This window comes from Petaurus breviceps, unplaced genomic scaffold (genome assembly GCF_028583685.1).
Source record: "Petaurus breviceps papuanus isolate PSGF00001 unplaced genomic scaffold, PetGlider_PUasm1.0 185, whole genome shotgun sequence".
NCBI classification, from domain to species: domain Eukaryota; kingdom Metazoa; phylum Chordata; class Mammalia; order Diprotodontia; family Petauridae; genus Petaurus; species Petaurus breviceps.
In genome coordinates, this window is record NW_027185797.1 from 32,821,338 (window position 1) to 32,836,185 (window position 14,848).

Here is a 14,848-nt window from a genome sequence, read left to right on the forward strand (position 1 = left end):
CACATGCACACCCACTCACTCGCACACACATGCATACCCACCCACTCGCACATACATGCACATCCACCCACTCACACACATGCACACCCACTCACTCGCACACACGCACACCTACACCCACCCACCTGCACACCCACTCGCACACACATGCACACCCACCCACACTCACATCCACATCCCCCAAACACACCCCACACAAGAGAGCTGAGCAAACAACAGCAGAGGGAATGGGCTTAATGCCATAAGGTGCACAGACTGCAGCCCAAAGGCCAGGGTGATGCCTCTTCTCTGGGAAGCCCAGCAAAGGCTCCATAAAGGGAGAGAAAAGAGGGGGTGTGGGAAGAGAGTCTGGGAAGAGGCAGAGTCAGGGCTGGACGAGCTGGAACCGCTGTGCAGGCCACCAAAGGCCATGTGAGAGTTTGGTCTAAAGATAAACCGCCACCCAGGACAGTCCAGGCCTCTGCACCAAGATCCTTCTGAAGGGAGATACGTGTGCAGGACCTTGTTCACAAAACTACCATATTTGGGCTGCCTAATTTTCTTTACAATTCAAATCCTGCAGTTCACTACTTTTTATCTTCACTGCTCTCTTAGCTTCTTGGTTCAAGGCTCTGCCCAGGGCTGTACAAACCCAGGCTCAGCTCTAAGTGACATTCAGTGAATCACAGGGAGCCATGGAAGGAGTCTATCTGGTAGGAAGAAGGAAGCCTGATGGAAAAGAGAGGGCAACAAAGGACCGCCCAGACAGGAAGGTCCTGGTGCCCAGCTGGAGCGAGTAGGAAGTTTCCAGCACCAGTTCTGTAAGGCGGCTTCCACGTGTGACCTCATAAGACACTCACAACGGCCCCAGGACCATGAAATGGCTCCAAGACATTCGAGGGGTCTGCTCAGGAGCACACAGTTCAGATTTCTCCAAGGCCCTTTACCAATTCTGTCACCTCCCGGCCTACAGGAGGAGGTGTCAGTCTTGGAAGACCCCAGAAGGAGGACGTCAGTGGCCTGAGACCACCAGCTCACACTTGCAGCATCTTACAGCGCTTGGACTTTTCCCCACTTGGATCACCAGCCTTTCTCAGGGTCACATTCCAGGAGGGGGGCATCTGGGAGGCTGTGCTAACAAGTGGGGGGACAGGAACCCTGATTCCATTTCCCCATGTGGACACCAGCTCTCAGTGCCCCCTTCCTTCCTGCCAGCTGTTACCCTGACACAGCCTGCAGACAACTGCATCGGCCCCATCTGGCCTGCCACGTTAGGGCAACATTAACTCCATTCTTTGTTCAATGTTCAGCGACTCATGAGGGCCTCACTGCTTCCCAACGTGGACTGTGAACTGAGAGCACTGGAATCTGGGTCATGCTGCCCTGTGTTGGAACCGGGCTGGCTGGCATCCGGGTCATGCTGATGACCCTCCCCACTCTTCTTCCAAGGCTAGCTCAAGTACCATCTCCTCCAGGAAGACTGTCCTGAGCCCTCTGGTTGGTAGAGACATTGTGACCCTCCTCCCCCTCCATTATCTTCTATTTTCCTGGCTATTTATATATTGTAGCCCACTTGCCCCCAGGCCAACCTCCTTGGAGAGAGGGCATTTTATTTGGGAAGGGGGGAACAGGAAAGGGGAATCTCTGTATCCTCTCCCTTCACTCTCAGGGCCTCAGTGTTGGAACTACTGAATTTAACTGAACTTAAAACATTTCACCCTCTGCATGAGGTCAACTAAAAGACCAGAATTCAAAGTCTCTCCTTCTAACTTAAAAATTGTCACAATAACATAAGTAAATTAAATATTTGGGGATACTTAAAATCCCATGGAAGAAAATCAAATATATGAAAACAGTGAGTTTTTTGCTTAGTTAAAACTTGATCATAAAAACGGACAAAACGATTCTGATTTTAAGCGTCTTAAATAAAACTCTGAAGTTGTGATACGCTGCCCACACCCTTTGACTGTCATGGAGGCTGGTGGGGGGGAGAGTGCCACCGCCATACCTGTGTGCGTCCGCCGGTGCCGCTGCAGCTCGTCAGAGCGCGTGAACCTCTTGCCACAGAAGATCCAGTTGCAGACGAATGGCCGCTCGCCCGTGTGCCAGCGCAGGTGCGCCCGCAGGTGGGACGTCTTGCCATACACCTTGCCGCATCCTTCAATGTGACAGATGTGCTGCTTCTTTTTCCCTGGTTCATTAGTGCCTCTGTCAAGAACAAAAGGCAGACACTCACCTTTCTTCACAAGGTCAGCTCGCTGCCTGGCAAAGCCCAGAACGAGCCCCAAGACGCTGTCCCGCCCACAGCTGTAGAATTAGCAGACGAGGCCATAGAAGCATCCCCGTCATCCAAGAACAACCGAAGAGGATGGAGTCAGGACCCAGCACTAGAGGCCCTTGTCCTGAGATGACTGGGTCACCGTAAAGAACCCCCACCCTCCGGGGATGGCAGAAAGCCAGTGTTCCTCGAGTGTCTGCCAGAAGCCCCGCCCTGGGCTAAGCACCATGCAAATACCATTTCATCTGACCCTCCCTATGACCCTTTGGTGCTGGTGCAGCTATTCTGAGGCTGGACTTGAACGTGGATCTCCCTGATACCAGGCCCCATGGAGCAGCTGTTCCCTTAATTTAGGTGGAGCCCTTGGATGAGGACCCTCTGTTACAGAACTGGGCAAAGGGGCCGGTGACAGCTGAGTGACCTCCCTGGGCCCCCTGTTGCTGCTCTGCACTTACCTTCCTTCTCCCTCGCGGCAGTTGGGGCAGGAGCAGGCCACTCTGCGCAGCCTCTTGCCAGGCTGGGCCTCTTGCTCTGAGGACTGCTGGGCCTGCTGCAGCTGCGTGATCTGGTCAGGACTGACGGCGCCTAATGTGGCATTAGCAAGGCCCCCGACGGCCACTGTCACGGGGGCAATGGTAGCTTGTTGCACTTTCACTCCATCCTGGCCTTGCTGCTGACCTGTCGAGAAAAGGTGCCCGTCTGAAGCAGCCCCGACCCAGTGTTCTTCATTCCTGTTTCCTTCCAGTTCTAACAGGCTGAGTCTTACAAAGGGCAAGGAAAGGAGAGGGCAGGAGAAAGGAAATAAAAGCTTGTGAAAAGACAGAAAAGGGGCTGGTGAACTGCCCAAAGGTCTCTTGCAACCACATATTTTATTTTGTTTTTACATAAAATAAGGGCTGGGCCTGGACCTGGGACCTCACTGTCTAGAAGAGGGAACTCCCACATGAGGACACTCCTTCTCCCAGCACAGGTCTGTGTCTCTGTGGTCAGCCCAGATCACAGGGCCAAGACATCCCCCACTACACTGACTGGTCTTCCATGTGGCAATACAATCACTGTAATGATCATGCGCTGCTAGGACCAGTCAAGCGGTCCATAAACTAAGAGCAAAGGATCCTGCCTGCCCTCAAGGAGGTTCATGCTCTGACGGCTATCAAACAGACAGAAGGTCATCTCTGGGGAAGGCCCTCCACTGCCGCAACTGAGTCCAACCCCCAGCTGGGGTAGGGATGGGGGAAGGGCCATGGGGCAAGTGGACTGCCCTATCCCCATTAAAGAGGATAAAACATGTTTGTGCCTGAGCACATGAGAGGAGGCCTGCTAGGACACATCCAGGTTCTGGGCACCACCCCATCCTCAGAGGTCATCGTCATTCCTGGCATTAAGCCTCCAACTCTACAAGACTTTTCCTAGGGCCATGAAAGCAAATTAACCCCTGGGGGGTTGGGGAGTAGGGACAGGGAATAAATATAAGGGAGCTGAATGCAGAAGATGGACCTAAAACACCAAACTGAAGGGAGACCTGAACAAGACCAAGGAACAGAGGGCAAGTGAAGGCAAGCTGTGAAGAGACAGGGGCCTCTGGGAACCAACCAAAGGGACCCAGCAGGGCCAGATTTCTAACCATACCACAAAGCAATTATCACACAAACATTTTGTTGTTGGTTAAGAAACAGATCAATCAGTGTAACAGATTAGGTACCAGCGGCTGTGATAAAGAGTCACTATTTGACAAAAACTGCTGGGAAAACTGCATAGCACTATGGAAGATATTAGATTTCAACCAATACTTCACATCTTCTACAGAGATAAGCTCCCAGTGGATACCTGATGTAGATATAAAGGGCTATGTTAGAAACAAATTAGAGAAACGTGGAAAAAAATTTCCTATCAGATCTGTGAATAGGAAGAAAAATTCATGACCAAACAAGAAATGGAGTGACCACAGAAGATGAAATGGACAATTTGGATTACACAAAATTAAAAAGGTTTTGCATAAACAAATCTAATAGAGTTAACATTAAAAGGGAAACAGTTAACTTGGAAAAAAATCTCTGAGCCAAGTTTCTCTGATAAAGGTCTCAGAAAGAACTGATTCAGATTTATAAAAGCCATTTCCCAATTGATAAATGGTCTGAAGACACAAAAAGACAGTTTTCAAAGGAAGAAACACAGGCTGTTTATAGCCATATGAAAAAATGATATAGATATGACTATATAATTAGAGAAATGTAAATTAAAGCAATTCTGAGATTCCACCTCATATTTATCAGATTGGCAAGGATGCCAAAAAAGGAAAGTGATAGGAGTTGAAGGTCATGTGGGGCGAAAGGCCCACTGATGCACTCCACTGGTGGATCTGCTTATGAAAGGGGACAATCTTTCTGGAAACCAGTCTGGAATTCTATATGAGCTTCTAAATATTGTGTGCCCTTTGATGTGATAGTGTGTGTTATGAAATGAGGAAACAGGCTTCAGAAAAACATGGTAAGACTCACATATGAACTGATGCAGAACAAAGAGCAAATGCGGAAGAACAGTGTATAACAAGAATGCTAATGTTTATGTGGTGCCCACTGTGGGCCAGGCCCCGTGCTGAGCACCTTACAATGTCACCTTCTTTCATCCTGACAGTCTCCGGGGGAGGCAGGTGCTGTTAGTGTCCTCACTGTGCAGATGAGGAAACGGAAACAAGAAGGGGTTAATTAAAGTGACTCACCATGGACTGGGCACTGAGAGAAAAAGGCAGATCTGAACTCGGGTCCTCCTGACTCCGGGCCCAGTGCTCTGTGCTGTGGCGCCCTCTAGTGCCTCTCACTATGGCATCAGTTTTATTCAAGTGAATCATTTGGAGCAGACCGAGGGGAACAATTTATACATGATAACAACGATGCTGGAAAAACAAACAGCTTTGAAAGTCCTAAGAATCATGATCAATATGATCACCAGTCATGATCCCAAAGAACTGACGACCGATGATGAGACATGCTGAGCATCATCCTCCGTAGGAGAGGGACTTAGGGTGTGGGACGATTCTGTCTCTCTCTCTCTCTGTCTTTCTCTCACACACGTGTACAATTATTAGGGGAATTTGCTTTGCTTGACTTCATACTGTTTTCCCCCTTTTTTTCTTTAATGGAGTAGGTGGTAGAAAGAGAAAACAGATAATTTATTTTTTTTTAATAGAGAAATCCAGATGTGAAATTTTGCATGAACTTTCAGATGTGGCTAATGAATTCTTGGTTTTATTTTCGCTTTGTTAGAAGGACAGCTCATGAGGCAGGAGTTATCGATACTAAGACAGTTTTGACTAAGCAGGAAGGGATGTGACAATCCTTGAATTTTAGGATTGGAAGAGACACCAGCTAGTTCAGGCTACAAATGAAAAGGATGCCCACAATAAAAGAGACAATCAAGGGCCCCAGAGTTTCTCCTTGAAATCTCCCACAAAGGAGAGTTCATGGGCGTCCTGAGGGGCCCTGATCCTCTTTGAGGGGGCTCTGAGCTTTAGAAAGTTCTTCCTGACCCCCAAAGTCTAAACCTGTCTCTCTAGCTCCCCGCTGCTCCTGGTTTTCTGCCTTTAGGGACCAAACACGACCATACTCCAAATACGGCAGACGGCAAAGTCATTATCATCTCCTTATTCCTGGAATGATGATCCTTTTATGAAACCTGATTGCATTAACTTCTGTGGTTGCCACATCCCACTGTGGCATCATGATGAGCTAATGGCTCGCTAAAATCCCCAGATTTTTTCCCAGATGCTATCAAAGAATGCTTCCTTGAGTTTGTGACATTGAATTTTTGAGTCCAAGTTTAAGATTTTACATTTATCCCTATGGAAATTCCTCTCCCTAGAGTCAGCAAAATGTCCAAAACAGCCCTAGTCAAGAGCCCTTTGAATCCGGGTTACATCATTCTTATGTGTTTGTTCTCTCTCCCAGCCTGGCATCATCTTTCAGTTCTCTCAGCATTTGGTATTCTCAAATGAGATAATGTATCCTCTAGAGAGCTAATATATAAATACCAACTATCTTTCAGATTACCATCTCAATTTCTGAACTTTCCAGCTCTCTTCAGGTTTCTATTGGGGGCATAAACAAAATCCTGGGTGGGCATTACTGAACTGAAAGCACTGAACGTGGCCATACTGGTCAGTGGGAAGTGCAAATTACAGGAGGTACAAATTGTAGAAAACCAACACGTTATGTTGGGAAATCTTACAGAAGGCTCTTACATTAGAAAGTTGCTGACAATAACGAGTCTCATGATAATAATTAATTTCAATTTTTTTTAAAAAGTAGAAAATTACAAGTTCAAAAACACCACAATACTGGGTATGGCAAACATGGCAGCCACACAAATGACTGCCCTTTGGCTGCCTAGGGACAGAACAGGGGTCACAGGAGAAGGAAGGTGATGACTCTCATGCCGCTTTGCCTGTTGGGCCCTGTCTGGGACACTCTCCTTTGATCCTTACAACAACCCAAAGTGTTGTTCTTATCCCCACTTTACATGTGAGGAAACTGAGGCAGAAAGAGGTTAAGTGACTGACCCAGGACCACACACCTCTTTTTGTCTCCTTTTTTCTTGCCCTATTTGTAACACTCTGTGTCGTTATGGATGCTACATTTTAAGTGTACTGAAGGTACCGCCAGTGATAAGGAAACTTAAAACCATGGACTATTTGAAGGAACTCCCAATGTCTCATCTGGCTCCTGGGAGACAAGATCTCTTCAAATTTCTTAAGGGCTGTCACGTGAAAGAAGTTTTAATTTTGAGGTGTGACTCTGAAAGAGAGAAGTGCTATCAACGTCTCAAAGAAATGGGAGGTTGTGAGGGAGATGAGAAATTCTGGCTCCGTATGAGGAAAACTGCCCTGAGAAGACATACAGTGGTGCCAAAGTACAGTGGACTAGCCTGGAAAACAGGGATGTGGAGCTGAGATCCTTTTTTTCTGGAACGCTGCAGACATTTTTATTTTGTGAAGGGACAGGGAGTTTGGGCAACCTCACAAGCTCCCTGCAATTCTAGGATAATGTGATTCTACAAAATTGATCTAATGGACTCTGTTAGAGTAGTGGGGACATTTCTAAAGATGTTCGTCCTTTCGGCGATTTTAAATAAATCACTGCTCCTCTTGTCCGTCTTTCTCTATCTCCCAGTTTCATCTCTCAATGCTCTGGGGATGGCTCTGCTTAGTGAGGCCTCTTGCCAAGTTTTCTTCATGCTGGTTTTGCCCTCCTTGGCCTCTCGCTGTTTTATGAGGCCATACTGTGCATACCCTGTTACCATTCTCCACATGACTTCCTAAGTGAGTTCCTATTCTAAACTGCTGCTGTTCTTGAGAGCCACATTTCTTTGGTTTGCAGTCAAGTATTTCTGTGAAGGGGGCAGGGCTCTGGCCTTGTTCTGGCACTTAGGGACATCCTTATATCATCTACACGAAACAATAACCACCATTTCTTCTGTTCATGCTCCAGTTTACTGCATCAAATGAGCAAATACAGTTAGAGGGAACACTGTCACTGATGAGCTCGTGGAATCATTCAAATATCTCAGAGGAAGACAAATCAGAAAGAAAAGTGACTGGAAGTAGAGAAGCCAATTAGAATGCCAGGGCAGTAACGAAGGGAAGAGCTGATGGATGGGGTGAAAAAGGGAACAGACTCAAGAGACAACATGGAAGGACAATTCAATTCAATCACCATCTAGTAAGCATGTAACTTGTACAAGAGACTATGTAGGCAGGTGATGGGGAGGCAGGAGTCAGCAATGCCGGGGATCAGAAGCCTGGGTGACTGGGGGAGGGTAAGGACAGGGGAACATAGCCTCTGGATGGGGACGCTGAACTTAAATTGTAATGGAATGTCCAGGTCCTGGATGGGAAATCTAGGGAACCATTGGTATTGGATATGCTAAATTAGGGCATCACCTTTGGAGAAAGAAGGCTTGAGGCTGTGGAGAACTGATGGGATTAGTAAGGGAAAGAGTGTGACAGGGGAGGAGAAGAGGGTCCATAGTAAAGTTAGACACTGCAAAGTAATCCACCCTGAGAGAGGTTTTGTGAAACTGTGGTTGATAAGAGTGTTTTTCCCAATGTCATTAAGAAACCTTCCAATTCCTTTAGAAGGAGACTATTTAAATGTTACTAACCAAAATAAATTGTTACCTAGTTAATTGTAATAGCCTTTCAGAAGATGCTGAAGCTTTGTGGAGAGCTCATTCTCCAGGGACAACACTGGACATCAGACAGTGGAAACTTATCAATTTTGATTCAGTATTTGTGGGTAAAGGGTGGGAGGAGAAAGGAGTGAGGAAGTATCTTTTGTAGAAAGAAACCACGATGGAATATGATGAGAACACTCACTGAGGCTGACTTTTCCAAAATTAACACAGCCATCAAAGACTGGGAAAATCGGGGGGTAAGGAAATTAAATTTGTTTTTGTACTGAAAACTGTCATGTTGAGAAAGCATCTAACAGTGTTAGATTTAACATGTTTTAGTGAGAAAAGCACTGCTGGCATAAATAATTCCTTGTCATTCAGTTGAATCTTTGTGACCCTGTGGACCACACTTTGATTTGACACCTCCTTCTCTAGTGGGTTAAGACAAAGGTGGAGTTGCTCAGGGTCACACAGCCAGTAGTGTCTGAGGTCATATTTGAACTCAGGTCTTCCTGACTCCAGGCCTGGTGGTCTAGCCACTGAGTCAACTCACTGCCCTGAAAATCTTATGAAACTCTTATTCATATTACAAACAGTTTGGGAAATGCTGCTTTAAGCTTGACTACATGCAATATAACCATAACACCTGCCACACCTGGTTCCTCTGGCCCTGTGCTTACTAAGCAACCCTCTGATGACGACTTCTGGTTTCCCAGGTAACTCGATATGCTGTGATTATCAGACAAAAGTATTCTAAACACTGGAAAGATGTTCTCCTGTGCCCACAAATTAATAAGTTGGATTCTTGCTTGCTTATCAACTAGTCTTTTTGCGAGGGGGTGCCATGAAGCAATTCCTCTAAGACTGTTTAGGTCCAATGAAGTCATTTAGCAGAATTTCAAAAATCCCAAGCCTAAGGAACAGAACTTGGAGCAGTGGCAGCCTAACTATGTGGCAGACACTGCAGACAACTGTGCCACAAACAGTTTAACAAGATGGAGGAGGCCATCCATAGGGCTGACAAAAAGCACATGCAATTGGGACGCCTAACTGAGGCACAATGACTGCAACGCGGAGAGTGTGCTGAGAAGGGAAAATGCCAATTCACAGCCCTCAAACATCTGGCACCACCTCTCCTTTCACTCCTCTCACATTTTGCTACTTTCATTACAACTCTAATTGTTTTCTCCTTATTGGAATGATTTTCTTTTGTACCTTAAGAATTTCATTCTTGAGAGTTTTCCCATCACTCCTGAGTTGACTTCCATTCCAGAAGTAGGCAGTAGAGTAGACAGAGGGATGGACCTGCAGTTAGAAGACTTGAGGCACTTATTAGCTCTGAGACCCTGGGTAAGTCACTTAATTTCTATCTCCCTTAGTTTATTCATCTGTAAAATGGGGATAAGGGTGCTCATTTCATTAGGTTGTGGCAAATGTAAAACTAGATAGTATTTCTACACTAACTACATGAACATTAGCTATTATTCTCATTATTAGAATTTTAGGCCATGAGATGCTACTCATCCTTCCTATTAGACCTTAGAAATTTGCTTGTCCAAGTCTAGGGTACGTGCCAGGTTCTACATTGTTTTCCTCTTCTCTATCAAACTCAAGGAGTGTGTGGTCATTTATTACAGAAAAATATTCTCTGAAATACAAACAAAAATGCTCCCATCATTTCCTTCCCTTCTGCCCCCTAGCAACCAACGTCCCCTCCTTAATGAGAATCAGAATTAGAGCTGATTTGGATGTGAATATCCCCTTGTTGGCTCCTGCACCTTTTGAAGGATGAGATTACTATTAAGGCAAGTCAAGAAGTTACCAGTTGCTCTGCTTCGGGTACAAAGACAGCACCAACCCATGTGTGGACAAACGACTTCTCGCCCCGTAACTAACTCCATCCTGCCTGTAGGCCGGACTAGAGGTCTATTTCCCAAACCCCTCATCTATGTCCACCTTGTTGTCCAATAGGTCTACAGCATATACAAAATACACACTGCAAAATTATTTGTTTTTCCCTACACTGTTATCCAAATTCTCTCTCCCATCTTCCCCCCCACTTCTGGTTTCTGGATTTTTTCACAAGTTTACTTTCTTAATAAACAAGGTTCCTCCATTACCCTTTTTACCTTTTACCTCTCCTGTATTTCACCTCTCCAGAGCAGCAGTATATTTGACCATGACCATAGGCAGCTCTAGCTGGAATTCAAGGGTCACATAGGTTGACCAAAGCTTTTTCTCCACAGAGTTTGGGTTAGTTACCCTAACACTGCATGGGACCTCAATCCTCGTCTTGGTCAGTAGACCTCTTTCCTCCCTGCTTTGGTCACAGAGCTGTAAACAGCAAGCAACAATGATTACTTCTAATAAAGGCAAAGAGAGGAGTTTGAGTAGATGTATTCTGGGCAAAGGGAGTTTTTCTAGTTTCCAGTGAAACTGACTCCTTCAGTGAATCTAGGATCTTACTGATATGAGAGAATGCTGGAAGTAAACACAGTATGGTTGGGGCAGCTACTTATCGAATGTATATTCGAGAAGAGGAAAAAGAAAGTAGCCAAATTTACAGCCAGGGAAAGTGAGAACATCTCGTCAATAATTCCTTTGTATGCAATACATAAGATACAGTACCAACTGGCCTAGAAAATCTGGAGAGGAGTTTAGATAGACTAAAATTTACAACAAAAATATACCAAGGCAGGCAACTCTGAGTTGGATTTAACAAATAATGCCAAAAACATTTATTAAGCACAAGGTATTACATATAAAGACCAACAACCACCACAACAAAATCCCTGCCCTCAGAGCTTATATCCTACTGGTGCAATATGATTTGGGTACTGAGAAACAAATGCAAGGTAACTATAGGAACATTAACAACTGGGGCATCAGAGAAGACTTTACACAGGAAGTGACATCTGAGCTGAGACTTGAAGGAAGACAAGGATTCTGAGGCAGAACTGATGAAGTAGTAAAGTGTGCATTTAAAGGACAGAGAAATGGGAGAAGATGCGCATTATTTTTCACCTTTTGAAGTGGCTAGGTCTAAAATTTAGCTATTCTCAGCCTTTATATAAAGCAATTTATTATAAAATTCAATCGTATAATTGATATTAAATTTCAAATTCTTTCAGTATTTTAAAATGAGGCAGTTAGGTGCCAGTGGGTCTAGAGGAAGGAAGTCCAGAGTTCAAATCCAGTCTCTGACACTGAGCAAGTCACTTAACCTCTATGTCAGTGTCCTTAACTATAAAATGGAGATAAAACAAGCACTTACTTCCCCAGGTTGTTGTGAGAATATAAGGGGATAATATTTGCAAAGTGCTCAGCAAAGCCCAGAGTAAGGGTTTGTTTCCTCCCTCCCTCCTTCCTATTTCATGTAACTGTTAATAATTTTTAAAAACCCTCAAAAATGCCCTCTCACATTTTAATCTACAAACAATGATCCTATGTAATAAAATGTGAAAGGAAAACGATGGCAAGGTGATGATACAAATACGGACAGCTGTGAAAAGCAATGTGGAACAAAATGTGGGCAGGGCAGCGACGCACAGTGAGGCTGGAAAGAGAAGAGGGGACGCGGAAAGGAAGGGCTTTCCAACTAAAACAAGAGTCTCTATCTGATCCTAGAGGACACAGGAAGCCACTGGAGTTGGCTAAATAGAGGAATCTTCTTCTTAAGGTTAATCAGCTGGCAGCTAGGGCCTGGCAGGCAGGGAGGAGCGAGAGCAGAGGGTGTGTAGATCAGTGGTCAATGCACTGCTCGGCTCTCAGAGTCCTTGCCAGCCTGGCCCCACTGGCTTCTGAGGTCTGACCACACATTCCTTGCCTTCCTGCCACTGCGGCCTCAGCCAGACCTGCTTTCCTGGTGATCTTAACACATAACATGGCAGAAACTGGCTATGACTTTTATATCTTATTTTGAGTTTCGTTTTTGTCAGTTCAATGTTTATAGGTCACTTCGGGTTTGCAAAAGTTCAGTGTTCTATTTACAAAGCTTGAGGGTGGCCAAGTTTTTCTATGTATGATGAACATCTGCTTATTGTTCATCCTTGGGAAAGGAGGGATGATGGACAGGGCCCCTCATTTCTCTTCACTCCAGTTAGGTGAAATACAAAACAGAAGATAGCTTTTGCTTTTTAAAAAATATATATTGAAAGCCTTTAAATGTTATTCCTCAGGAGAGTTCTGATCCTTCCTCTAGAAAAATTCCTATCAATCACTTAAAACAACATGATCTACTATGAGAAAGGCAGACAGAAAATACTCAGGTGTCTCTATTCTGTCTGTCTCTGTCTAAGGGGAGAACAAAAAAGAGAAGGGAGGGTCACAGAAATTGAAGGGAAGGTTCCCCCTCAATCACCAATCTGGATTTTGGTAGCCCCCCTTTGACTTCTGGATCTCATCTAACACCCAGAATATAGTTTGGTTTTTTTGGTTTTCTTTTTTTGAGTGCTGGTGGGAGTGTTGCCAAGGTAAGCAAATACACCACTGCAGTGTAGAGAGAAACTTTAATCCTAAAACATTAAAAAAAAAAAAAAATTGTTCAATAGCCCCTTTTTTAAGGGTTATAGGGAACAGTCAAAACAGAATAGGTATTTGAACAAATTTAAGGATTTCATAGCATTTTCCAGATGTTCAGGATATAAAATGAATATTCCTTTATTTAACAAATAACACCTCCAACACACACATCCCCATCCCCTCCCCATCTCTGTCAAGTAGAGTTCTGATATGCCCACTACAGAAAAAATATATTAAAGTTCCTGAAATACAAACATTTCTTCTAAGTGATGACAAAATGGCAAAAAAAAAAAAAAGGCACCCATGTATTTGGGATCACAACATTTATCTGAACCTTTTGATAAGCATTTAGGGCTTTCTATGTGTCAGTCACTGTCCTAAGTATCAAGGAATGTGAAGAAAAGTCTGCTTCAAGGAGGAGTGTTGGAGTATGGGACACACCGTCCGCAAGTGTGAGTCTATACAATCTCTATTAAAGTCCATTTTCAATAGACCTGCAGCCCTCTGGTTTATTAAGCTACAAGGGCTAGAAACAATGGAATGCAATTTGGGCAGAGATTTTTAACCTTTTATATCATTAATTCCTTTGGCAGTCTGGTGAAGTCTATGGCCCCCTTCTCATGATGATGTTTTTAAAGACAGAAAATAACATACTACACATTAAAATTAGAAAGGAACTCAATTTCTATGGTGGCACAGAATCAGAAATGGAGGGGATGCCTATTTAGAAGTTTTAGTATGGTTTTAAGCGCTAGTAGCTTAAATGACTGAAATGCAATTTATATTTATGTATTCATATATAATATACTTTATATATACACAAACATACATGTACATTCATATCTATAATAAAAAATCATGACTTCCATGTGAAGAAGCTCTGATTTAGGCCTACATTAGGAGGGCAATGGGAACAGAGTTGTTGCAAGGGTTCCCAGACTACTTACATCATACCTGAAGAATCCATTTATCCAAAAGTCCATATCATCAACAGATATTAGCATATCTTAATTTCCATGGATCCATGGGACACCAGGATAGAAGGCAATCTCCTCCCCTCCAAAATAAACCCATTAAAAAAAGTTAAAATCTTACTTTCAAAGGTTTCCAGAGACAAATCCACAGCTTCTGACAGTTTTTTTTAAATCACTGCTTACTTATTTACTTGCATTACCAAGGTTTTCCTTTTATCTAACAAAAATTTCTTGTTATAATTTAATTATGTTTCACATTCTTTAGCATTCTGAAGAACCATACTTTCTAATTACTATCTTTGTATAATAACCATTCATTATCACAATTTAGAAGGCCATCAGGTATCAATTTTCAAGATCTCAAGACCAAGATTTCAAATAATGAAACAGATTATGAATGGCATCACTAAAAAGAAATAGCCAAGGATTACCAATAAAATATTTTTTAAATAGTATTTATTTTTTCCCAATTACATGTAAAGAAAAATTCAACACTTTTTTTTTTACAAAATTGAGTTCCAAATTTTTTGCTATAGGTTACATATGTGCAATCATATAAAACATATGTCCATATTTGTCATGTTGTGAAAAAACAAACAGACCAAAAGAAAAAAACACACACAAAAAGTAAAAATAGTATGCTTCAATCTGCATTCAGATGCCATAAGTTCTTTCTCTGAAGGGGAATAGTGGCTATGATATCATTCTTTATGTCTAAATCATGTGCCCATTTTGACTTTATCTTAGTATACAATGTAAGTCTATACCTCGTTTCTGCCATACCATTTTGCAATTTTCCTAGCAGTTTTTGTCAAATACTGAGTTCTTGTCCCAGAAGTTGGAGTCTTTGAGTTTACCAAACACTAGATTACTGTGGTCATTTACTATTGTGTCTTGTGTACCTAATGTATTCTACTGATCCACCACT

General features: G+C 43.6%; 1 protein-coding gene across 2 annotated transcripts in view; it reads right to left on the reverse strand.

Moving 5' to 3' along the window:
• SP4 (Sp4 transcription factor) overlaps positions 1-14,848 on the reverse strand; it is a 56,029-nt gene that overhangs the window by 9,879 nt on the left and 31,302 nt on the right. For both annotated transcript variants that reach the window (XM_069088742.1, XM_069088741.1), the window contains exons 4-5: positions 2,713-2,935; positions 1,988-2,187 (exon numbers count right to left, since the gene is read on the reverse strand). In XM_069088742.1, coding sequence (XP_068944843.1) covers positions 1,988-2,187; positions 2,713-2,935 — 423 coding nt within the window. The remainder of the gene's footprint in view (positions 1-1,987; positions 2,188-2,712; positions 2,936-14,848) is intronic.